At 37.3% G+C, this 26,451-nt stretch overlaps 1 protein-coding gene across 1 annotated transcript in view; it reads left to right on the plus strand.

Moving 5' to 3' along the window:
* CFAP54 (cilia and flagella associated protein 54) overlaps window positions 1-26,451 on the plus strand; it is a 249,121-nt gene that overhangs the window by 38,993 nt on the left and 183,677 nt on the right. Inside the window, exons 12-19 of the mRNA XM_028532627.2 lie at window positions 20-105; window positions 2,467-2,601; window positions 3,641-3,791; window positions 6,661-6,737; window positions 12,907-13,035; window positions 13,721-13,847; window positions 20,554-20,640; window positions 20,733-20,854. Coding sequence (XP_028388428.1) covers window positions 20-105; window positions 2,467-2,601; window positions 3,641-3,791; window positions 6,661-6,737; window positions 12,907-13,035; window positions 13,721-13,847; window positions 20,554-20,640; window positions 20,733-20,854 — 914 coding nt within the window. The remainder of the gene's footprint in view (window positions 1-19; window positions 106-2,466; window positions 2,602-3,640; window positions 3,792-6,660; window positions 6,738-12,906; window positions 13,036-13,720; window positions 13,848-20,553; window positions 20,641-20,732; window positions 20,855-26,451) is intronic.

The following is a 26,451-nucleotide window of genomic DNA, read 5'->3' on the forward strand; positions in this document are numbered from 1 at the left end:
CTTTACTTTATGAATGGAGATACTTGTACGAAGACTTACGGATATTCAGAAGATATTTTTCATTTAGCAACAACCCTGTATTCCTGTGTCTGCACCTCTGCCCAGGTGAAATAGCTATTTGTATAATTTTAATAGTATTGTTAAAGGAAGCTATTAAACCGAATTTAAGTCAGAATTAAAATATCACAAGAATCGGACCTTACCAAAAACTCCATATTAAAAAATATGTATCATAATCTGTATCATAAGAGATTAAGTTATATCCTGACTTGTAATTTGAAGTCTCTTTTTATTATTGTCATCATTTTGAGTGTCAGTCTGTTTCTTTTTGGGAAAGTTTTAGGCTACCTCTATTTCTAATGGTGAAGGAAAGGAGGCAGTGGTTTTAAGGTACAGTTAATATTCTTACTGCTTTCAGTGTATGAGCAAGAAACCTGGTTGCTACTAGGAATTGCACCCTACATGATGGCCAGGATTTAGAAATGACCTATTTGTAGGTGTTCATGTTTAAGTAAAGCTAGTACAGCACTGATTTTAAAACCAAATCCTAGCGATCTCCAGGCCTTCTCTGAGATTTCCTCAGGCACCCAGGTTTGGGTAGTAATGCCCTGACCTGCTTTATTTAGTTTTTATTAGTTGAGATTCTGATGGAATTTTATTTGAAAATTTGATTTTACTGTTATAAAAATGTCTGAAAACCACAACTGTAGAGCCTTGCATTAACTTTTGTTCACATAAGGGAAACACAGTGAGGGGCTTGAGAAGTTCTACTGTACAAGTGTTTTTTCTATTTCTTCTGAGTTTATTAGATTATGTTATAACCTGGGACAGGTATTTAATTTCGAAGAAGATACTTGGTAGTAAATATAATGATCATAGTGAGACAGCTAAACCAAAAACTTTTAATCAAGGCTGAACAGAGCAAGGAATTTTCACCTATCTGCTTTTTAAAAAATCGTGCATGTTTTAGTTCAGTTCGGTTCAATTCAGTAAACATGTACGGATTTCTGTTATGTTCTCAAATACTGTACTAAAGGTGCTCCCTCTACAAGTGAAATCTCAGAGCTGCCCCAGAAGAGCTCGGTTTTATTTGTTTTAATCATAAACTCATTATCTGTATAGTTCAGATATAATCAGTAACTTTATATTTCTTTGAAAAAGACAAGTAACTGATTTGACAGGAGATATACTTGTTCTGGATCATCTGTCGATACCCAGTGTGACATTCTGGTTAATTTTTTCATGTCTCTTTTCCCAGGCCTGTATCCTTTCCCACCTCCCATTTCCTCTCCTCTAGCTAGTCCACCTCCCGCCCCCCCCCCCCCCCCCCCCCCCCCCCCCGGCCCATTCTTCATGATGATAATATAGGACTTTTAAATGGAAAGAGTATATAAACATTTCAAGTTCGGTTTACATACTACCTAAAGCTGTTACAGACTTTGTTCTAGAGAGACAGAAGTAACCTAGAGCATTCCTTAAGACTGAGGTCTCTGGAGCTAGGCTGCATGGGTTCGAATCTCAACTCTGCTACTTTCTGTTCACTTCATCTTTGGGAAAAAAACAATCTTCTTGTGCTTCAACTTGCTCATCTGTAAAGTGAGGATGGTAATAAAGTGGGGGTGATGAGATGGTACTGACCTCATAGGTTGTTATGAAGATTAAATGACTTGGTGTACATATTAGTCTGTTCAGGCTAATATAATGTAAAATGCCCTCAAGCAGCAGCCCTGAACCCTTTTGGCACCAGAAACCAGTTTCATGGAAGACAGATTTTCCGTGGACAGTAGAGAGGCTGAGGTGGGGGGATGGAGCTTAGGAGGTCAGGTAAGCAATGGGGAGCGGCTGTAAATACAGATGAAGCTTTGCTGGTTCGCCTGCTGCTCACCTTCTGCTGTGTGGCCTAGTTCCTAATAGGCCACAGACTGGTACTGGCCCATGGCCCTGGGGGTTGGGGACCCCTGCTGTTGACTGGATGGCTTAAACAACAAACATTTAGTTTTTACAGTTATGGAGGCTGAGATATCCAAGATTAAAGCACCAGCAGATTTGGTGTCTGGTGAGGATTCACCTCTGGTTTATAGATGGCTGTCTTCTCGCTGTGTTCTCACTTGGTGAACATGGTGAGAGACTCTGAGAGTCCCTTTTATAAGGGCACTACTCCCAAAGGATCTACCACCCAATGTGATCACGCTGGGAGTTAGAGTTGCAACATAGGATTTGAAGACACACGCAGTCCATTGTAAAATACACACACACACACACACACACAGCTCTTAGAATGTTGCCTGGAACATATTAAATGTCAACCATTTATACACTTTATTATTATTATTTTTTATTTTATCTGATTATTTAAAATAAGGTGTACAAAGAAATAAGTGAGGCAGACATAAGTGACCAACCTTGGTCACATGACAAATTCTCTGTCTTATTATTCTTAACTTATTTTACCCCTTTTGTTTTCAGAATGTTCAGCCTGATAAAGAAATCGTGGTGGACATGATAATGTTCTTATGGCAGAAATGCAAATCAGGAATTCAACGGGTCAATATGTCTGGAAAAGACTATGCAAAATTCACCCAGAAAATCAGTACTAATAAAGTATTCCTTTTTGTTTTTTTTCCACATTTTTTGTTATTAAGAATTAAATGGAAATATTTAAATTATCCCTAATTACCCACCTGTGTAACTACCATTTTTAAAAACATATTGCTGAGTGAGCTTTTCTTTTCATGTATTTCCTGTTCTTCTACCAGTTTAGTTGTGGGAAAGGGAGGTGTTTTGGATTTTTAAGGGAGGAAAAATTATAGCGTGTCTGAGGTCACACAAGCTTGGATAAATTTAAGAAAGTTGATATTAGAAAAATGCAAGTAAGTAAGGAGTGTCAGGCTCTTTTCCTGCAGTCATAGACTATTTTAAAGAGCTATTCATAGGAAGAAAAAAGTTGAGGAAGTGAATATTATAACCTAGAAACTTAGGAGAAAATATTGTAGCAACAGCACAGTCTCCAGTGATTCTCAGACCCCCTGAGATGGGCCACAGTAGAATGCACGGGCAGGGTTTCATCACATCCTCTGACGAAGTAATGGTGGGTAAATAAATGAGTAAAATAAATATTATTTGCTCATCTTAGCTCCCAAACCGTGGTGCCTAATTTTGTGCTAAGCTTTAGCAGAAAAAGGCATAGGCATGAAAGACAGTGTTCAAGGCATGGAAGCTAAAACACCTGCTCCCCCCTCACTGTTTTGGAGGACTTTGCCAGTGGTCATAACAGCTCTTTTTTAGGAAGAGCAATGAAAACTTTGAGGATAATCTTCACTGACATCTAAAAACAACACAATAACTTTTCCATTATGGCTGTAATGCAGACCATAAGTGTAAGCAAGTCTTATTTATGAATGTACATAAACATATTTATTATTAAATATGATCTTATTAGGATCATTGAACTTATATTATTTATAATTAAGATGTATTAATAAGGAAGGGGTATCTTTATAACATTTTCACATAATTAGCAAATGGCAATTTCAAGGAACTACTTACTAGGTTTTGAACAGTGTGACTCTTTCTACAATGTAATATGCTTTAATTTGATTTTGCTGTATATTTTCTCTTTTTTGTTGTTTTTTCTTTTTAGTGGGTTCATCTTCTGTGGCAAATAAATGAAGTAATTCACTGCTATAAAATGGAAGACTTTGATGCTATGGTGGTGGCAGAGGTCACATTACGATTAAGTGAGATACTGGAGTTGTTAGGAAATCCAAGGAGAAAATTTAAAAAACTTACAGGTAAAATATCAAATGAAAAGGGATAATATAATATATATATATAATATATATAAAATATGTGCATTTTATATATATATGTGCAGAATTTCAGTTAGAGAGTAGAGAGATAAAATAAATCATCATGTATGCATCATCCAATGCTAATAACTATCAACATCTAGTCAATCTTATTTCATTTCATGTCTCACTGCAATACTTTCCTTTTTTCCGAAGTGTTGTACAGCGACATCATGTCATTCCACTAGCAAATACCTCAAAATACCTCATTGTGTGTATATATAGTATACAGGTGTGTGTGTGTGTGTGTGTATAGTATATGGGTGTCTTTCTGTCTTGTTGATCTATTTTTCTTATAAAACCACAAAGCCATTATTATTATATCCTATGTAATTTTTGAAAAATTTTATGTTCCTTATTGTAGTATAAATATCTTAAGTGTGTTTGTTCCAATGAAAATCCAAGCAAACTCACACTTTTTATTTTCTTATATGCCTGTTTTCTCTCGCTAACAGCTCCTCTTCTCACCCTCTTTGCAAGCTAATTTTTGAAGACACTGAGTCATTGCATTACCCTGTAGGATTTTCTACATTCTGGATTTGGCTATTTGCATCCTTGTGGCATCAATTCACTTGTTTCTCTACCTGGTCGTTATGTCTAGAGGTTTGCTTAGGTTGAAGTGATACCTCATCAAAAGAATTCTTGTCAATATCTTCTTTTTTTTGGCAAGATACTTCATAGGTGGTGCTGTTTGTCTCTGTTGCATTGAATCAGGAAGCATATAATGCCTGTTGTCCCCCTTTTTGTGATGTAAAGATTTATCAGTGAGTTCAGGTGTTGTCAGCCTGACCTTTTTCTTAGGTTGGTTTCCTCAGAAGCAGATTCTGAGACATGGAGTTGAGTGAAGTCGTTTACTTGGGGCATTATCCAGGGAAGCTCGGTGGTGGAGTGGAAAAGTAAGACAGAGGAAAAGGAAGCCAATACAAAATTCAGTAAGTTAACGAGCTGTATAGAACATGCCTCAGAGAGCTGGGAGGTTGGGGTGTTTATATGACTTTCATATGCTATTGGTTGAAGGCTGCTGGAGGAAGTGGGGGTGAGAAGCCAGAAGGGGCTTCAAACTTCTGCCATTCCTTCTGCATTTATTATACTGAATTCTTCAGTGAAGAACTTCATTAGCTATTTGGCTACTTTAGTTAGTGTTTATTGTGTGGTAGACATTATATTTGCTAAATATTTTATAGAAATAATTTGAGACCATAGGTGATGTTATCTTCTTCCAAAGAAGATTTGTATTTGCTTTTGCTAGATGCATGGAGGCACTACTACTCCAGGATCCCATTATTCCACTTTGAGAGATTAAGATAATTTGAAGCTGAGATGCTCTGTCTTTGAAGGCCTATTTTCAGTTCACTCTAACTCCTAGGGCGCAGCCCCTTCTGACTTACCACCCTCGGTGGTTCTGGGTACTAATCCTCATTGCTGTAGCTTGTCAAAGCTGTCAAAAGTACCACTTAGTTTCTCTCTCCAGAACTGAAACAGTCCTCAGTGGGAACAATATCTCTAATGCCACTCTGTACTCCCCGGGCTTTCTTCCCAGGATGCAGGTGATGTTCTCTTCTCACAGTCCTGGCCTTACATTGATTATTCATTACCCTCACGGTGTACAAATGAAGTAAACCTCTACTTTCCAGTTTTGCTAGTTGTCTCTAGGCAGGAGAATTTTTCTAGATTACCTCTTTCTGGAAGCAAAAGGCCCAGTGATTTCTTTTCTTTTTAGAAAATATCTTTCTTACTCATTTTTTTTATTGTTGTTCAAGTATAGTTGTCTCCATGTTCCTCTCATTCCTAACCCCTCGACCCCACCCATCCCCACCTTCCACCCTTGATCTTACCCCCTTTGGCTTTGTCCATGGGTGCTTTATATATGTTGCTTGACTTACTCAATTTTAATGTTTTGTTTACTAGTTACTTTTGGGAGACTGATATTGTTGTGTTTTATACTCTGTTTAATTATAAATGGCCTATATACAATGTATTGTATTGATTTTTTTTTGTTAAAATGTTAGATTTCTAAAAAACTAGTCAATATTGGAATGCAATCCATTATGAATTTGGAAACTTCTATTAAGTAATGAGGGGTCATCCCCATGTAGATACATAAATTCTTGTAACTTTTCCAAAATTGTTATTCTCATCACCTTGTTGGCACATAAAACATAAAGTGCAAGTCATTCTTTTATATTAATTATGGCAGTCTGCTTCAAGATGCTATTAGGCTGTTTATTAAATAATGCATTATTTAGTTTAAATTACTAGATACATTTTAAAACAGGAAACTAACATTGTCCTATAAATATTTGTAATTTATATCTCTCTAATTCAAACCAGCCTTCAATGATATTTCTCTAGGTTCATAAGGCTTTTGAACTGTTATTTTCTGAATGTTTTTAAATCAACTTTATGAAAGGAACACTCATTTCTTTACCCTAATTTTTATCTTGTCGATAATCAAGGGTCTTGATTTGTTTTGTTGTATTATAAGACACTTTTATATTAACTTATAAAAAGGAAAAAAATTAATTATGTGGAAGAAATAATGTGGTATTTAGTCAAATTCTAAAATGTTGTATCATTTCTAAAATCTTGGGTAATTAAAAAGATACCCAACTTAGCATAATCTTTTTTTATGACGATGGTTCACTTTTCATTTTTCTCCTTTTGTTTTTGGGGTCCTTCCTTCTTTCCCTTTGTTTCTTCCTCTCTCCCACCCTCTCCTCCTACTCTTCCTACTTTTCCTCCTCCTCTCCCTGCACTTCCCTGCCTCCCTCTCTGCCTCCTCCTCCTCTTCTCTCTCTCTCTTTCTCTTCAGATGGGTCGTTGAGGGAAAGGACCAGTGAAGTCCATGGGACTATGAATGGGGACCTGGAAATTCTTCCACTGTTAAAGGTATTGCAAAATATTTTGTTTTAGAAATACTCAATGAGCTCTTTATTTTAAATTTAGGACTATAAAACATATAATTACCTTTTAGATAAGTCCCAAAATGTGTCAATTTATGCCCAAAACAGTGCAAGTTGTTTTCCTTCTGTCTCAGAGGAAAAATTCTCTTGAAAATGACTTCAACTTAATTTTATCTTCTTAGTGAGCACCTTTATATTTTGTTTGTATTTTTATTGAATTGTCTGAAATAGTGTTTTGGAATCTCTCAATATTTTGTTATCAGATAAAAATATAGTTAAAACATGAATGTTAATTGTAAATAATATTAAATTTGTAAATGTATAATGGCCAGTTATAGAAATAATTTGGAATATTTAAAATTTGATAATTTATCATTTCTACATACGTTTAGAACTACTGGGACATTTTCCTACCTTTTGCTTTAGGAAAATATGCAATCAGCTTTAAAAATAAGATAGATAGCCCTGAATGGCATGACTCACTTGGTTGGGCATCGTCCCACAAAGCAAAAGATCATTGGTTTGATTCCTGGTCAGACCTCATGCCTGGGTTGCAGGTTTGGTTCCTGGTTGGGGTGCGTAAGAGAGGCAACTGATGGATGGATCTCTCTCACATTGATGTTGCTCTTCCTTTCTTTCTCCCTCTCTTCTCTCTCTAAAAAAAATCTTAAAAAATTAGCTAGATAAACTATCTAAAAGGATTTATAGTTACATTACAATTGATGTTTTGAATATGTTGTGATTCATAGACTTACAGAGCAGAGATATCCTGCTCTGACAATAAGTTATTACCTGTTTAAAATGCACTCAGAACTGTCCCTGGCACACGGCAAGTTCCCAGTTAGTGTTACTTTAGAAGAATATAGGAGATGAGGGAGATGATTGGCTATTCCTCTTCTTGATTATTTTTCTTACAATATTTGAATTATTTATATATGTTATGGATCATGTTGCTCTATAGATATGAGTGGGAGCCTAGGGAACAGCTTTATATTATCTAATAAACATTCATTTGTTTATAGGCAGAAACTAGCATTGTTGTGCAGTAGAGAGGATTGTTTTTACATTTACATCAGTAGTGTCATACTGTGTGTGCTCTTCTGCAGCTCGCTTTTTAAAATTCAGTATTGCGTTTGTGAGATTCACTCAAGTTGATACATGTAGTCATAGAACTCATTTTCACTACTATAGCCAGCTTGCTTAAAGTCACACAGTAAGTGGCTTTGAACTTCGAGGTATTGCCCTCAAAGTCCAGGCATTTAGCCACTATGCTATGTTGACTCTTGATTATAAGAAGGTATCTTCAGGATATTTTTCTAAAAGATATTTTCTTTTTTATTGTTGTTCAAGTACAGTTGTCTCCATTTTCCCCCCTACTACTGTCTCCCACTCCACCCACCCCCACCTCCCACCTTCAGTCCTTTCCCCGCCTTGGCTTTGTCCATGGGTCCTTTATGCATGTTCCTTGACGACCCTTTGTCTTCTTCCCTCTCTTTCCCCTCCCCACCCTGGTTACTGCCAGCTTGTTCTTTATTTCAATGTCTTTGGTTATATTTTGCTTGCTTGTTTGTTGTATTGATTAGCTTCCACTTCTAGGTGATATCATATGGTATTTGTCTTTCACTGCCTGGCTTATTCCGCTTAACATAATGCTTTCCAGCTCCATCCATGCTGTTGTGAAGGGTAGGAGCTCCTTCTTTCTTTCTGCTGCGTAGTATTTCATTGTATAAAAGATACTTTTCTAACGCACAAAAATACAAGTCCTAAGAAACTGGATACAAATCAAATATCATGAAAGGACTGAGGAGAACTGGGAGGTCATTCTGAAATTACTTCCTCAAACGAATGTTCATCTTCTAATTACAGGTTTCAGGGAGTGCAATTTTTGAGTTCTTTACATCTGTATTATGTCTTCTGAAGAGAGCTAGAGTTAAGCAATCTAAATTAAAAACAGAAAGTTTGAACTGCATAAGAGACTGAGGAGGCATAACTGTCTGCCAGTGGTGTTTTCAGGGATTATGCACAATGTTTGCCAAATATACAGCTTCCTGTTTTCCATTTCAGACATATTGAATCATAATTTTAGGTGTGAGGTTTTTAAAGTTCTTAATCGAGGTATGTGCCTCTTGAAAGTTCCCCCAGATAGATACTTAGGACACAAGAATTTGAGAATCACTGGCTTAGTGGGCTGACACTAACTCTCCAAGGCTTCACGGGGCAAGGGTAAGAATACTAGTGGAAGTTTCAAAGTGCTAGGTTCTGGCTCGTGATGGAAAATTTCTGGCAATTAATGCCACTAAATGAAATGGATTTCATAGAAGGTGGCAATTTTTCCCCAACAACAACCACCACAAAAGCTGAGCATCACTTATGAACTATTGCTGTTATTTAAATTAGAAAAATGTACACTTTCTTTGAGATGACTAACTGTCATCTGATGGGAAATTGTCAAAAGTGTACAAGGCTGGTGACAATATTGTAAATGGCACCCCCTAAAATTGTGCGATACACAACCTTGCTGCTATCCTGGGGCACTCGGTGGACACAGTAGAGGCGACTCACTGGTGTGGTCTAAGGGCACAGCAGTCAGTGCTGGGGACCTGGAGTCGAGTCCTGACTCTCATATTGACTGCTTGTGCCATTATGAACAAAAAATCTCATCTGTTTCAATTTACACAGTTACACATTTCGGTTACACATTTTAAATTAGATATTGGTAACATTGTAGAAAACAGTACCTGGCCTATGGCAGCCATTCAGTTTTTCTCTTATGTTTCATAGAGAGCTCTGGATCTCAACCCAGGACCTCAGACGCATGTGGAAGGGAATGGGGTGGGGAGAAGGAGTGACAGTTTATTGTAAGGACAGTCCAGAACCCACACGCTCACCTAGCAGAGTCTGCCAGTGAGATCAGTTATGTGTCTCGCACATACACATAGGACTATTTAAAAAATATGAGGTGCTATTGTGATTACGTAAATATCATTTGAGAGTGATACTGAATGTGTCACAGCTATTTTCAACAGATGGATTTTAGAATTACAACAACTAATGGCCATCTACCTCATAGGACTATGGAAATTTAAAAATTAATCTGTGTAAAGCATTTACATGTTTTAATTAGACCTTAGCTTTGATGATGATAAAGATGGTGGTAATGATGATGATGATAGAATGTGGGGGTGGGGTGCGGGGTCTTTGAAATTTTTTTGATTTCAAAAAGGTATCCTTAGAGATTTTAGTTTCTGGAAAAGCAGCAAACTAGATGATCCAAAAACTTTTGCTACAAAACACCTAGACATTTTGGACAACAGAATCAAACAGATATTCTCATGTACACTGCAGAGTTCACAAGAAAGTATGGTGAATAAATCCCAGGGGCCAACATAGAAAGGGGGACCAAAAACCCGAATGTAAGTTTATGAGTAGATGCTGCCGTAGATTGATGGGCTCAGTTACAGGGACACTTAGATCAGCCATCCAGGGACAAGAGATGGGGCTTGGGCACAGGAAAGATGAAGGCCTGATACTGAGACTCACATCAGGTTAGAACCTACACAAGATTACATGCAAGGAAAAGGTAAAGTAGGAGAAGAATCTGGCTGTTTGTGTAGAGAGGTATCTCAGTGGGTGCTGAGAAGAGGAGTGGATGAGAGACAGTCTCTCTAATGACTTATAATTTTGGACTTGTCCTCAAGTAGGTCTGTTATTTGACTTCACACACTTGAGTTGCTTGAAAACCTTCCTAAGCCTGTGATTCTTTATTTTGACTGGGGCTGTGAATTTGTTTTTGGTTGGCACACGTAAATGTAGTTCAAGTGTTGCTGGACTTTACAACCCATCCCTCAGCACAGCTTTGTCACACAAGCTATAATAATCACAATCATTGGAGCACTGATTCTTGTGTGAGTCAGATTTATATGAAAAGGGTATCATGGACAGCAATTCCACCTCTTCAATTCAACCTTTCTTGTGAATCCTGTAATTCTTTTATCTTCATTCAAGAAAGTAGAGAGAGCTGTGCCATATACCATATTTTGCCATGTATACTGCACACCCATGTTTTTGGCCCAAACTTTCAGGAAAAAATATTTTGTTTTAATTTTTTAATTCAATTTTTATTTATATATAAAACCAATGATCATATTCCAGGCCATTATTTTGCATACAAATATCATTATTGCTTTCTAGAGTTATACTTGAATGCATAAGCATACATAAAAGAATTAAAAACATTTATATAGATACAGAATTAGTATTACCCACATATAGTGTGCATCCTTATTTTTCCCTCAAAAATTTGGGCAAAAAAGTGTGCATGATACATGGCAAAATATGGATATTGCATATCTTGAATGGATATATGTAACCAAATTGTGAGTAATCCAGGAATGCAAGGATGATTTAACATTAGAAACTCTATAATGCAATACACCACATTAACAGATGAAAAAAAGTATGACCACTTCACTAGATGAAGAGATTCAATAAAGGCATTTGAGAAAATTCAACCAGTTTTTTAAAGGCTAACTTAACAAGTTAGGCATAGAGCTTCTGTATCCCACGAAGGGCATCGTCCGAAGGCCTTCGGCGAGTGTTATGCTGATGGTAAATGACCAAAAGCAGTCCCTTCATACTGATGTAACAACATAAGATACCTGTCATTCTTCTGTTCATGTCCTAGAGGGCTTAGACCACTGAGTAAAAAAAGAAAGCAGAAAAAAGGTATAAGAACTGCAAAGGAAGTGTCGACTTTGTATTTATTCACAGACAGTACAAGCATTGCACATTTTTAGTAGTAGCAGTCTAAATGTCCATCATTTAGAAGAGTGGATAAATAAATTGTGACATATTTCTCAGTGTGACAACAATTTGCTGCAGCCATGAAGATGAATGAACTAGAGTGCACCTGAGCTCGAGTAAGCTTGGCATCATCTCCATTCTTTCATATGCATTAGAGGAGGAAAACCTGAATCTCATTTCTGTATGGTTCTGGGTTAGTCTTCCAATGAGGGGCATGCGCATGAGTTTATAATGCAGAGGGAAAAGAGAGTTTTTTATGCTGCAGTGGCAGATGGAAAGAGTGAGTTTACTAGTCCTAATGGGCAAGTTCTTGCAATTCACTTGTTTCCATGTAGTAGATCGTTGAGGTTACCAGCTGCCTCCTAGATTCTTAGATTCACAGAGGCAAAATAGTCACTGACAGCTTTCCTGATCTTTGTTCCCCAGGCCTTCCAATGGTGAGAGACACCTCCGGCTCTGTATGTGAACTCCCTTCTGCTTGGGATATCTAGAGTCATTCTGTGTTCCTAACGGAACCCTGACTGACCCATGGAGTTACATACACCAGCTTGAAAAACTTTCAACAACATATGGTTGAGTGAAAAAAAGCAAACTGCAGAATTTTACGAGCGAATTAAAAATATGCAAAGCAATGGTGCATATCATTAATGGACACGTACACATGTAGTAAAAGTTTAAAAACATGCAAAAGAATGGGAAAGCCAGATTCAAAGACAATGGCTACCTCAGGGGCAGAGGAGAGCAGTGTCACTGTGACAGTCACACAGGGATTTCGAGTGTATGCGTGTGTGCATTTGCTTTATGTCCCCAAGTTTTTCTGTAGAAAATACGGAGAGTTGGAAAGTTTGAACAAAGTTGGTTGCTCTTTATGTTAGTCTCTCTCTATGAATAATTATATTAAAAAGGTATTTAGTTTTTGAAAATCATGGTGTTGACCTTGGAATTTGATGGAGTCTCCATTTCTGGCTCTGAGATTCCGAGGTTTAAAAAAACTAACTTTCAAAATAAAGTATGTGAAAATGACAGATGAGTTATAGTTTAAACATTTACCTATACATTTGGTACAGTCAGAATTCTGAAAACCATAAAAGGAAGTTGCATATGTGTTTGTGAAAAGTCTAGTCTATATTTGGAAAAATGATGAAATGTACTTATTATTTCACCTTCATTAATAGTTCTCCATATTTAATCAAACTCAAATAAACCTTGTAAGAAATATAACATTGGTAACATTGGATAGACTATTTAAATTTGTTATTTGGTTTTGAATTGTTTTTGAAAAAAGTTCAGAAATGCTGCATAGGATTTTTTCTCAACTTTTATTTTTATTTTCTTGTTTAAAAAATCACTAGAAAAAACCCTTGGAACAGTTATATTTGGCTTATGAACTTCTTGACAAAGCAATTGGCGGGATAAATTTCAATTGCATGTTAACTGCTTTGCCAAATGGATCATCAGTGTTTGATCATTACTACGCCAAGGTAAGAATGGGAAACTTTTTATTGCAATATTCTATTGTTTATGTTATTACACTTGTCCCAAATTTCCCCCTTAGTTCCCCCACCACCCCGCCCAACCCCCACTCCCATAGTCAATCCCAGGGAAACTCTTTTTTTTAAAAAGACTTTATTTATTTATTTTAGAGAGAAGGGAAAGGAGGTGAGGGAGAGAAACATTGATGTGCAAGAGATACATTGATTGCTGGTCTCTTGCACACCCGTACTGGGGGGCCTGGCCCACAACCCGAGCATGTGCCCTGACTGGGAATTGAACCAGTGACCTTTGGGTTCGCAGGCCAGGGCTCAGTCCACTGCACCACGCCAGCCAGCGCAATCCCAGGGAAACTCTTACATTGAAGTTTTACTTAAGTAGGATGAGGACTGGCCTTGCAAGTAGATAAGTAAATTGTGATTTGTGGTGGCTTCCCTTTCATAAGCCAGAGATATATTCACTCTCCTCTTCTCAGAAAAAATCAAGAAGAGTGAGGAGTCTTGGAATTTGTCATTGAAGATGAATTTGTAAGGCAGAGTGCAGTGGATTGAGAAATGAAGCAGGTTTTAATGCCTTGGAGTAAGATGGTAACTTGAGTGCTTATAGGGTAGGGCTATTTTTAGCGTGTCTTGGTAACTGTATTTCTTTTTTATTTTTACTTCAACTCTATCAAAGTATACCCATGATACAGATGAAGACATTCCCAAACCAGTCACACCCAATAGTTTCATGATGGATTTGCATCTTGAACTAATTCGAGCTCAGCACCGAATAGCTGTTGTGCTTCTTGACAAATTGCAAGGTAGTAGCCAACAAAGCAAATAATTTGTTCTGAATCAATTTTAAGATAAATTTAAGTATAGAATCAATTTAATTTGTAAATTATGTTATTGTAAATTGGGTGTTTTCGAGATAAATTTTAGTATTTTATTTTTTCTTCTCTGGTTAATATTGAAAATAACTTCATTATTCTTTACTCCTTCCCTAGTTAATAAGTTAGTAAACTTCTAAAACATTATTTGAGCTGTAGTAAATTATTGGTATTTCATTAATTCAATGAAACAAGACATTTATTGAGTGCCTACCAAGATCCAGGAAGTATGGTAGGCTTGGTATAAATAAGACACAGCCTCTGTTTTTCAGCTTATGGATAAGTAAGCCAACTGTAAAAATAGAGGTTGCTAAATGTAATAGAAATAGGCTCAGAGTTTTAGTTATGGCACATAGAAGAGGAATATCTATATTACACAAGAAAGTCAGGGATGACTACCTGGAAGAGGTGACCATTGACCAGAAAGCTAGTAAATATCTTTTTGAAGATGGAAATGAGGCCATCATTTTGGAAAGAGAAAGTAATATTTAGCAGGGTGGAAGAACAATTGTATGGTATAGTTTTAGGTGCGACTAGAACTCTCTTGTGACTGGAAAAAGAGCTCACAGGGGCACGGGGAATAACAGACATGCCTAGGGAGGTAGGTCACAGATAGATCTTGAAGGGCTAATGGTTCACATTTTAGCCTGGAAGCTAATGAAAAAACTGAGCAAGATATCTCTGACAGCTGTCAGAGGGCAGATGGGTTGAAGCTAAGTAGTACTTACCTTATTATTAGGTAGTACAAATAACATGTTTACTTGATCTCAAAATAGGACTTAATATCATTAGGTCTAAAAACTCTTCTGTTCAGGATTAAATTTTGATAAAACCAAATTACTCTTGACATGATTATATAGCCACTATTAATATAACCAGCAATTCTCCATTTTAAATTACCGAGTAATTATAGAATAGAACTAAGTGTTGTGGCCCAGGACGACCTCTGATCTCCATCTAAAGCAGTCAGAAGCACTGACATCTTCTGTACAGCTAAATAGATTTCATCTGATTCAGGTCTAATTAGTGAATTAGTTAATTAATTTTTGAGTGTAAACTTTTACCCACCAGCTTTATTAAGATATAATTGGCATATAACATTGTGTAAATTTAAAGCGTACAATGTGTTGATTTGATACACTTATTTGTTGCTAAATGATTACCACCATAGTGTTAACTAAAACCCAATCATGTCACATAATTACTGCTTCTCTTTTGTGGTGAGAACATTTAGGGTATCTCTTAGCAACTTTCAAGTACATAATACAGTATTATTTCTATAGTCACCATGCTGTACCTTAGGTCCCCAGAACTCGTAGCTTACAACTGGAAGTTGGTAGTTTTTGACTAACGTCTCCCCATTTTCTCCACCCTCCCAGTTCTGTTTCCATATGTTCAGCTTTTTTAGGTTCCACATATAAGCGATATTATATAGTATTTGTCTTTCTGTCTGACTTATTTTACTTAGTATAATGCCTTCAGGATCCACAATTTCCTTCTTTTTCATGGCTGAATATTCTTATACATATGTATGTGTGTGTGTATACACATATATTTATATGTACATGTTCATCTAATATATATATACTACATCTTCCTTACCCATTCTCCTTTGGCGGATGGAGAATAAACTTAGTTTATTCCCGTATCCTGACTGTTGTGTATACCGTTGCAGCAAATATAGGAAGGCAGATATCTCTTTGAGATCTTGTTTCCATTTCCTTTGCTGATATACCCAAAAGTGGGATTGCTGGATCATGTGGTAGTTCTATTTTTTATTTTTTAGGAACTTCTGTATTCTTTCCCATAGAACCAATTTACATTCCCACCAAGAGTGCACAAGGGTTCCCTTTTCTCCACATCTTCACCAACACTTACCTACTTACTGTCTTTTTGATAATAGACATTCTATTTGACATGTGTGAGGTGATATCTCATTGTGTTTCTGATTTTGCATTTCTTGATGATAAGTGATGTTGAACAGGTACTTTTTCATGTGTCTGTCAGCCATCTGTATGTCTTCTTAGGAAAAATGTCTATTCAGTTCCTCCACCCATTTTTAATCATATATATGTGTGTGTGTGTATATATATAAAATAGTAATATATAATAGTATATATTATTAATATATATTACTATTGAGTTGTAAATGTTCTTTATATATTTTAGATATTTACTCCTTGTCCAACATATGATTTGCAAATATTTTCTTCCATTCTGTAGTTAGTTGCCTTTTCAGTTTGTTGATTGTTTCTTTTGCTGTGCAAAGGCTTTCTAGTTAATGTAGACCCACTTAATTTTTTTATTTTGTAGCTTGCACTTTTTTTTTCTTTTTTTTAAGATTTTATTTATTTATTTTTAGAGAGGAAAGGGAGGGAGATAGAGAGAAACATCAGTGTGCGGTTGCTGGGGGTCATGGCCTGCAACCCAAGCATGTATCCTAACTGAGAATTGAACCTGCGACACTTTGGTTTGCAGCCCGTGCTCAATCCACTGAGCTATGCCAGCCAGGGCTACTTTGTCTGTCAGATCCAAAAAATTGTTGCCAAGACCAATGTCAAGATGCTTTTTTTCCTGTACCTTTTTCTAAGAGTTTCTGGGTTTCAGTTCTTAAGTTTAAGTCTCTAATCCATTCTGACTTAATTTTTATGAGTGGTTTAAGGTGAGGTCCAGTTTCATTGTTCTGCATACGGATATGCAGTTTTCCCAACACCATTTATTGAAGGGACTATTTTTCCCTCATTGATTCTTTTTGGCTCCATTGTCAAATATTAATTGAAGGTATGTGTATGCTTTTATTTCTGGGTTCTCACTTCTGTTTCATAGGTTTGTCTATTTTTATACCAGTACCATATGGCATTGACACTATAGCTCTGTAGTATAGTTTGAAATCAGGGAGTGTGATGCCCCCAGCTTCATTCTTCTTTCCCAGACACTTTTGTTTATGAATGGATATGGAATTTTGCTGTTTTAGTGGGGGCGGGGGGCAAAAGTGAGACACATCTTACGCTGCCATGATGCTGACATCACCCCTCTTGTCATGCTATTCTTTAATCTAGAATAATTTTTGTAACTTTTTTTCTTTTATGACTTATTTTTGAAGATATGTTTCTAAGACATCCTACGATCTAAGTTTTTCTGGTAGTTTACTTATCTCATTGAATCACATTAAGCTGCATATATTGTCCATTTGTCCTATTTTTGGTGAGGCTAAACATTATTATCTTGTTAAGGTAGTGTCTACCTAATGGTACCTTTTCCTCCGTATAATGAAAAAGTAACTGGTCTTGTCTGATGACGGCTTTGGGGTGGAATGAATGTCTTATTCCCCAACAGATTTTTCTCACCAAATAGTTTTAGCATCTACTGGTGATCCTTCTGGGGTGAGTTATTATAATGGCTGTGCATGATGACTTTCTAATTGAACTATTCTTGCTACATTTATTTGCTGTTATTCTTTTGTGAAGAACTGTCCCTAATTTTTCCCTTTCAGTTTTTTTGAGTTATGCTGTGGAGTGGATTTCTTTTTTATTAAATATTTTAAAATCAGTTACCATCGTTGTTCTTTCTGATGCTCAAAGACACACATTTTGCCACTGGGAGGCCTCAGACTGGATTCTGTGTTCTTTTGCTGTGTACTCATTATTCTTTGAGCAGTTTCTTGCTTTCTGCACAACAAAATGATCTAGACCTACCTTATGTTTCATTCTCCCCAGACCTGGAATCAAGTCATTTTTGTAAGGACTCTTGATTCCTTTTTGGTAAGAAATAGCATTTAAAAACCAAGATATGTGAGCTAGGAGTGCTCATTATTATTGGGATGTCAATTAGTTTCTGTTGTTGTTGTTGTTGACAGAGATAAGAATATGTGTTTATTTATATCACAAATTCTTTCTGAAATTGCAAATTCAAAGTCCAACACTGTGCAAGTCTACAGTTTTGCATTTTCCCTTTTGTATTTTCCTTCTCCTGTGTTGAAAACTCTGGTTTCCAACAGCATTAAAGTAATAAGTAATTTACTTTATCTGGACATATTAACAAGGTACTTTAAAAATTATTATTAAACCAATACCACCATTAACAACAAACTTAACAAGTAAATAGAGGATTTCTTTGTAGCTTATTTTGTCTTAGAATGTATGACACATCAGAGACTGTTCCAATTTGCTTGAGTTATCCCTAAGAAACATATTTGGTGTGGAGGAGAGCGATAGTAATTAAAATACCTGTGTTATATATAAATTGAAGAACTTGATAAGGTTTTTCTTATCATAAATGAAATCACTTAGAATAACTTTGAATATTGTTTTTTTAATTTTAATTGTTGTTTCAGTACAGTTTTCTGTCTTTTATTCCCATCCCCACCTCCCCCCAGTCCTCCCCACCTCCCTCCCATTTCCACCCCGCCTAGTTTTTGTTCATGTGTCCTTTATACTTGTTCCTGTAAATGCTTCCCCTTTTCCCCTGAAATTCCCTCTTCTCTCCCCTCTGGTCACTGTCAGCCTGTTCTCTGTTTCAGTGTTTTTGGTTATATTTTGCTTGTTTGTTTGTTTTGTTGTTTAGGTTCCTGTTAAAGGTGAGATCATATGGTATTTGTCTTTCACTGCCTGGCTTATTTTTCTTAGCATAATGCTTTCCAGTTCCATCCATGCTGTTGCAAAGGGTAGGAGCTCCTTCTTTCTTTCTGCTGCATAGAATTCCATTGTGTAAATGTACCTTAGTTTTTTGATCCATTCATTTACTGATGGGCACCTAGGTTACTTCCAACACTTGGCTATTGTAAATTGTGCTGCTATGAACATTGGGGTGCATAGGTTCTTTTGGATTGGTGTTTCAGGGTTCTTAGGATATAATCCTAGCAGTGGAATTGTTGGGTCAAAAGGCAGATCCATTTTTAATTTTCTGAGAAAATTCCATACTGTTTTCCATAGTGGCTGCACCAGTCTGCAGTCCCACCAACAGTGCACTAGGGTTCCCTTTTCTCCACAACCTCTCCAACACTTGTTGTTTGTTGCTTTGTTTATGATGACCATTCTCACCGGTGTGAAGTGGTATCTCATTGTGGTTTTAATTTGCATCTCTCTGATAGCTAGCAATACTGAACATCTTTTCATGTGTCTCTGGATCCTCTGGATGTCCCCCTTGGAGAAGTGTCTGTTCGATAAGATTTGCGTCAGGAGTGTATTTCAAAATGTGAATGACGTGTGCATCAGGTTTTCTTTGAGACAACTAGCTCATGATTCTCATTTAATAGCTGTATTATCTTCTTCAGTGGAGAAAGAGTGTTTATTTACTCACAGAGTTACTAAACAGTTCATTCTCAAATTGTCATCTGTAAATCTTTGAAAGCCAAATGATTCTTCGAGTTTTTATTGGCAAGTACTTGAAAATAGTGAAGGTAGACTTGAACTTACATTTAAAAGGAATATTCTGTTTTTCTTTCCAGTATCTCTGGTTCTCCTTGGATTTTTTTCTCTGCTTTACTGGACTACCACTCTCGCACAGATTTTCAGCTTGTTCCTCCTCTCTTTCCTCACTCTGGTTGGCTGCTGTCAGACTAGTGTGGCCCGAGTACTGCTTTTGTCATTCTTATGCAAGAACTTTACAATGGTTTCCCTTTGAGGACAGTGGCATTAAATATGACTCATCTTTAATGGGCAGTCAGAGTTTTCCTACAATCTCCAATAATTATAATCTTGAAAGCTACCACTTAATTAGAATCTACAATACTCTAGGTACTGAGAGAATGATGTATTATTTTCTGCGTTGTGTTGCTGTCTTCATGTAGATAAATTACCTTATCCTTTGTCATTAAAGAAACCTTATATTCTTTAATGGTGTTTGTTGGCATCTTTTCAGCAGTCATCATCCCATGGTAACTGACATGCATTAGCACAATTAAACCTCAGTGTAGGGGGTGTATTGTAAGATTGCTACAGGAACCATCATACGCCTCCAAGGACAGAAACAAAATATTGCCAGGTCTCTTGAGGACCAGACCTGGAAAATTAAAAATGAGTGCACCATTCCCTGTCTTTCTGGGCCAGCATTCCTACCTTTATTCCTTTCTCCTACACCCAGCTTTCTCTCTTTTCTGCTCCACCTTGATGGTCAGTCCCAGTTGTACATCAGGATGTCTCGCACTGTCCACCGTCAACTGGCAATAATTTGTGATAGTTGAAAATCTTGAGAGAGGCTCTCGTTCCCTCAGCCGCAGCTACAGGAGAGCAGAAGTCTTCACCTGGTACTCTTGCAGGGACCAAGAGTGAAGCAATTTTGAAAAGTTTATGAAAATGGAAAGTGAACAAAAGTAGATTGGATCCTATTTATCAGTCCTCAAGATGATTTTATTTAAGATGAAATAGAAAATACATACATATATACATATGTATATTTAAATGAAGACTAATTTGAAAATTCTTATGTCCTCAGATATACTGTGGCGAATGTAAGAAAATCTGACAATAAAACTGCATTATAGGAGATTTGTTTGAATTTTTATCTATCAATGGAAAAAGATAATGTGGTAGAGGAAGTGATAGTTTCACAAATAGTTAGCTATTCTTTAATGTTTAGAAAATATTTCCTTTTTTGGACACAAACCTAATTGTAATGCAGTCTCCTTTTTCCTCTTCAGTTTTGCAGATTCCAACTGTTAGCAAAAGTGTGCCTACCAAAAATCCAGAAAAGCTAAAACAACCTGGAAGCAGTGATTGTTTTACAGGTAATTGAAACTGGGATAACCCGTCTTTCCAAAAATTTGTAGAGATAGTTTTTATGTCACCCTTTTGGTAAAATGTTTGTTTACTTTTCCAGAAGAAACTGTAATGAATAAAATAAGGAAGAATAAGCTATCCAAAGCGATTTACTTGATGCAAAAAGCTCTTCTAATATTTGAGAAAGATACAACCTCTACATCTTCACATAACTTTTTGATGGTAACGATATATCATTCCTTTTTTTTTTAGTTTTGACATACAACCTCTGTTATATGAATGATTTATTTCCCTTTTCTAAAAGTAATGTGTTGCCCTTAACATTAGATTATGAACCTTCGGGTTTATCACATCTAGTCATCTGAGGAGTGGACCCGTCCTGAGTAGGGGAACCAGTCTACAGGGTGGGCAGAAGTAGGTTTACAGTTGTTTGTGAAACAGTTTATTTCCGTATTATTGTTTATCAATTATTATATTATCTTCCATAGAAACTAGTACGAATCTACTTTTGCCCCACCCGGTATACATCTGGTCCTGAACTCTCCTGAAATGAGAAATTCATTCTCTGTAGGGGCTGCCTAACATGGGAAGTTGAAGGAAATCTGAAGGATTTAAAGTGAGGGAAATTATACAATTTCAGTGGCACTGTACCAGCATAATGCATTCCTCACTATGGAATTAGAATACTTAAAGCCCATTGGCTAAGGCACTCTCAGATGGATATTGCTAATTTGTGGACCAATTGCCTTGTTCATGTTGTCCCTGGCCTCTAAATTATTCTGTCCTCTGGCTGATTCATTGTATGTTGATTTTAGAGTTTAAATGCCTGAGGGCAATAATATTTGAAATTATGGAATCTTTAAAAAGTTTCCCCCATGTAGCACCCATACAAATCTGGTTGTTATTGTCTGAGTGAGTGGCACGTGAAGAGGCAGAGAATCGTGCTGCAAGTAGATTGGCTAGTAAGGGAAAGAAAAAACAGGCCAATGCTAGGGGGAGGATACAGAGTTAAGAAGCATTTAAGGGCGAAAATTCATCATATTTATATGCTGAGAATGAAAAGCTATAAGAAAGAGAGTAGAAGCTATGATAGAGTATTTTATCCATAAAGTGGAGTCTGATAGAAGAGGGGAGGGGATTAGATTGAAAGCACAGATAAAGGAGAGTGGGCTGTAGGGCAGGCACCTCATCCTCTGATATAGAAAGGAAGGTGGAAAGAACAGATATAGATTTAATTAAGTCTCTTGGTGTGGAGGCAGAGAATTGAGCTGATACCATCTAGCCTTAATCATCTGATAAAGTTGGAATCAGAGATATCTGCCAGGAGTCTAGAGAGTGAGGGTGCATAGCTGGACTGAGGTGAGAGATGGTGACTGGAGAGTGGGGAGGAATGGATGACAGGGAGGTGCCTGCAGGTTAAAGGACTGGCCAGCATGATGAAATTCTAGCAGAGGTTGAAGACTATGAGTTTTTAGGGGGCCCCATCTGCATGGTGTTAGGACCTATCCTGATGTGTCACAGCTGTGACAACAGAATATTTGTGCTAGAAGAGTTTTGTATAGGGTTGAATTAAAAAAAATGAAAGCATAGGTTAAAAGTTTATGATAGAAAGTGGGTGCAGATTGATTAGGAAAGGAAATGACACCATTAAGGCATTTAGAGACTTGGTGGCTATGGAGATGGTAAGAGATGGGCAGTTAAGATTTCTGACATATAGCACTTCCTAGTCATCTGCCCCTTAGTCATCCATCCAACAAATATTTTTAAGTGGCTATGAGCAATTCAGCAAATATTTATTGAAAACTATGTGCCTGGTATTATGCTGAGTACAGGGGACAAAAACTAACCAGCAAACATCCTTTATTCATTCAACAAATATTGGTAGACTGCCTTCTCTTGGTTGTCCCTGTCTGCAAGATCAATCTAGTCTATGGGAATGTAGACAAGTCGGTAGGTAATTATGGGTCAGTGTCGTAGATGTTTTAATTGTAAGAAGGACAGGTGAATTCATCAAGAGGAAACCTAACCCAATGGTGGGGAATGGTTAAGGAAATAACTAGAAAACATGACATGACATTGAATGCTGAAAGATAAGGAGGACAAAAGGTGGAAAGGACATTCTAGGCAGAGAGAACAACATGTGTAAAGGTCTTGAGCTAGATAGGCTACAGGGTACTTGTAGTCCAGTAGGTCATGCAGTGTGACAGTAGTGGGGATGTTGGGAGAGGGTAGTGAGAGGTGAAGACTAGACAGAAAGTAGAGTCGGGTTGGTAGGAAATTTAAGGATTTTGAATGGACAGATGCTATTGATGTTCAAGGTGGAAAGGTTGTCCTGGGTGTATCAGGGAAGAGCCTCATTAAATTTGAATTTTCAGCATTTGAATGAAGGAGTCTGATGGTGTTGTTGGATAATTTCAGCTTACAAGGCTGAAATGCTGTCTGATCTTTGTTGGAAGACATTTTTTTCAGCAGATGCTTCTGTGGCCACTCGCTACCGTGTTGTGCTTGGAGGACATTGATACTCAGTCTGATTTGTATGGTGAATAAAGCTCAGCTTTCTTAAAACTGTCTGTCTCATGACTAATCTTGAACCTGCAGAGAGTAAAACTTCTAGGGTCTTCCCTTTTGTTTTATTATGACTTAATCTTGTTTATTTTTTTAAAAAGATTTTATTTATTTTATTTTTAGACAGAGGGAAAGAAACAACAATGTGTGGTTGCCTTTCCTGCGTCCCCTGCTGGGGACCTGGCCTGCAACCCAGGCATATGCCCTGACTGGGAATCAAACCAGCAACCTTTCGGTTCCAGGCCAGAGCTCAATCCACTGAACCATACTAGTCAGGGCTCAATCTTGTTTTTATATTGCCGTGAAATGCCCATTCTGGTTAAGTCTCTGTCTTCCTACCATTGAGACTGGGGACCATACTGAGATGTGGGAAGTCTGAGATTTTCACATTCTCCTTGTGCATCTTTCCCTTTTATTTCTTAAGTGAATGTACTTTAAGAAAAATTATAAATTATAATGCCCTTTGAGGATAGACTCATGACATGCATTTCAAGACCCTACTCTTTATGAGGGGCCCTCCTTAAGGATTTTCACCAGCTAGCAAGTGTTGAATATTTATTTAGAAGTCCTGAAGTCCTCTGCCCCTCAGTGGTAGTTTTCTTATCCAAGTATAGCCCCTCAGGGTACTCTCGTAAACAACGATGTTATGGCTCAAATAATTGCCAAACTTTCTTTCCTTAAAGAAGACACAAATTTCTTTCCCTTGGGAATCATTTTATACTGGGGCATACTACAGAGTGTTTTACATTATCATGATCTTGTAAAAAATTGTCCCTAAATCAGTAACTGATATGCCACACGATACCATAACAGGGTTTGAAAGCCTGGGTCTTTTCAGTACTCTTAAGTAATTCATACCCTGTTATAGTTTTTCAAAAGTTTCCTGACCTTGTGGGGCTGGATAATCTATCTCATCAGGCATCTGTTTTATTACAAATCACTTAAGGGTAGACAAACTAGTTGCCATGAATGAGGGACAAACCTTCAATAGTACACAAATGACATGACTTTTTCTTGATTATGGGGGATGCATTTTCCCCATTTCCCTGTCTTGATTATTTAACTTTGGAAGTCTATATGGGCTTTTTGCATGTAATACCTCAGATTTATTTTAATGGATTTTACCTAGAATCCTTTGAGATGTCCTCGATCATCTGCTTCTGATCAAATAGAGCAGTTGCTGTGTGTCTTGTCATCATTGCTCTTGAAGCCCACTAACTGAGCTGCCAGTGCCTTTGCAGATGGGATTTCTCATTGGGAAGAGGCATTACCATCCTCCATCCATGTGTGTAGTGTTCCCAGGGCAGGGTTGTGTACTGTTGTTTTCTGTTCGGCATTCGTGTTTCTTTCCAAACATTGCCTTTTGAGGAATTTCTTTTTCCCCCACTAGATGTAATCAGGTGGGACTTTCTTCTCTGCTGACCCTGATCAGGATTAGAGACATAAGGAGGGTGAATCAGTCTCTGTTTTTGAAATCTGAATCTTGAGCAGAGGGGTAAAAAGATTAAACTCGTTGGTGTCCATTTATTCTAATGCCCGTGTCCTGATCAGACAGCCATAGTAGTGTTCTGTAGGCCCTGCTGCCCCTGTGGCCTGCTGTGGTCCAGGCCTGGTTTTCCTGTTGCTTCCATTGCAAAGACCCCCAACTGATACATCCGCTTTCCTCCTGCTGTTATTTGTTGGGACTTAAACAATTTGATCGTTGAGATGATCTTCGCAGTTCCAAATTCCGGTAATAAGGCCTCGACTTTAAGCAAAGGAACATTAGGAGATTATTTTCTATAATTGACAAAGAATCTACTTTTATGGTCCTATTTTGGAGCCAGAACTAATGAAGAAGCCGAGGCCACTAGAAGTTCTAATAACTCTTGCCTTTAATAGTTCCTAAATTGGTATTTTGATGTCCCCTAAATACTCTGTTGGCTATGATAGTAGTAATTGGATTACTGAGCATAATTGTTTTTCCCCTCGTATAGCATTTTAGTTAAATCAATTCTGCTTGTATTTTGGGGGAAGAATATATGTCAACTGATTTTTTTCAGGGATTTCTGCTCTTTTTAATTGCTCTATGCTGAAGTCTTCCTCACTGAGAGCAAACCTTTTATGATTCTGACCCCTCCCACGAGATCATGTTCTGACCTGCTAGCTTCAAACTACTTACAGAAGATTTCAGCATGTTTACATTTTAGCTCTTTTAGTTTCTTTTAAACGTTTTAAGGGTGTTGCACAGGCAAGGTCATCAGGTTACCCTTCTGATGAGGACAATATAGCACACTGCTTAGGAGAGATAGGGTCTTGGATTAGTTTCAGTTCCGCCATTAAGTAGCTATAGGACCTAAATCAAGTTACTTATGCTCTCTCCTCTCTTAAGTTTCAATTTATTCATCTGTAAAATGAGGGTTCTTAGGAAAATTAAATGAAACAATGCATATTTAATGCTTGGTGTTTGGCACAGAGTAAGCAGTCAATATTGTTAGCCAATGATATTATTGTTACTACTACTCCTCTATCTTCCACTTTCAGCCCTTTGGAACATTGTTTTGTCACATCAGAACTATTTTTGGAGATTTGGATATATTTCTCTCTATCAAATTACACATTTTCCCCCTGTGTTTACCTTATATTGATCTTATAAATTGTATATTTTACTCTCAGCAATATTTTTCCCAGGATTTTTGGATATGACTTAATTTAGTTTTCATTTCCTTCTGAAATGTACATAATAGTGTTAAGAACCCAGACTATAACTCAGGGAGATCTACTAGACAAGTAGTGAATATGGCGCTTTATCATTGCCGTCTTAGGACACTTGTTTCCACGTGTCTTCATTCTGTCCTCTAAGACTGTGTTTTGTATTCCCGTAAGTGTTTTGTAGCACTGTGGGTGTTAAGCCATCATCAAATGTATTGAACTTCAGCCTGTCCTCATAAGCACTGAGTAACTTCTGAAAACAGGCAGGTCTCAGCTTCTGTAATGGAAACTCTAGGCAGAGAGATTTCATTCACACAGTAGTACTTTGGACCTCAGTAGTATTGTTTTGGGGCACACTGAAGCACGGACCTCCACTAAAAAACACTCAGAACTTACTTTGTGAATTGGCATAGGAGCCTGTTTCCATTGATGTTCCGTGGCAGATTCTTTTCCTGTGATAGGTGAAGGCTCATTTCCTCTTTCAAGGTTGGTAAGCCCTTCTGATTTGCCAGACACTGTACTAGACAGTGAGGATATATATAGGAGTGAGGGTATAGTCATTT

Source organism: Phyllostomus discolor, chromosome 2, assembly GCF_004126475.2.
Source record: "Phyllostomus discolor isolate MPI-MPIP mPhyDis1 chromosome 2, mPhyDis1.pri.v3, whole genome shotgun sequence".
Taxonomy (NCBI): domain Eukaryota; kingdom Metazoa; phylum Chordata; class Mammalia; order Chiroptera; family Phyllostomidae; genus Phyllostomus; species Phyllostomus discolor.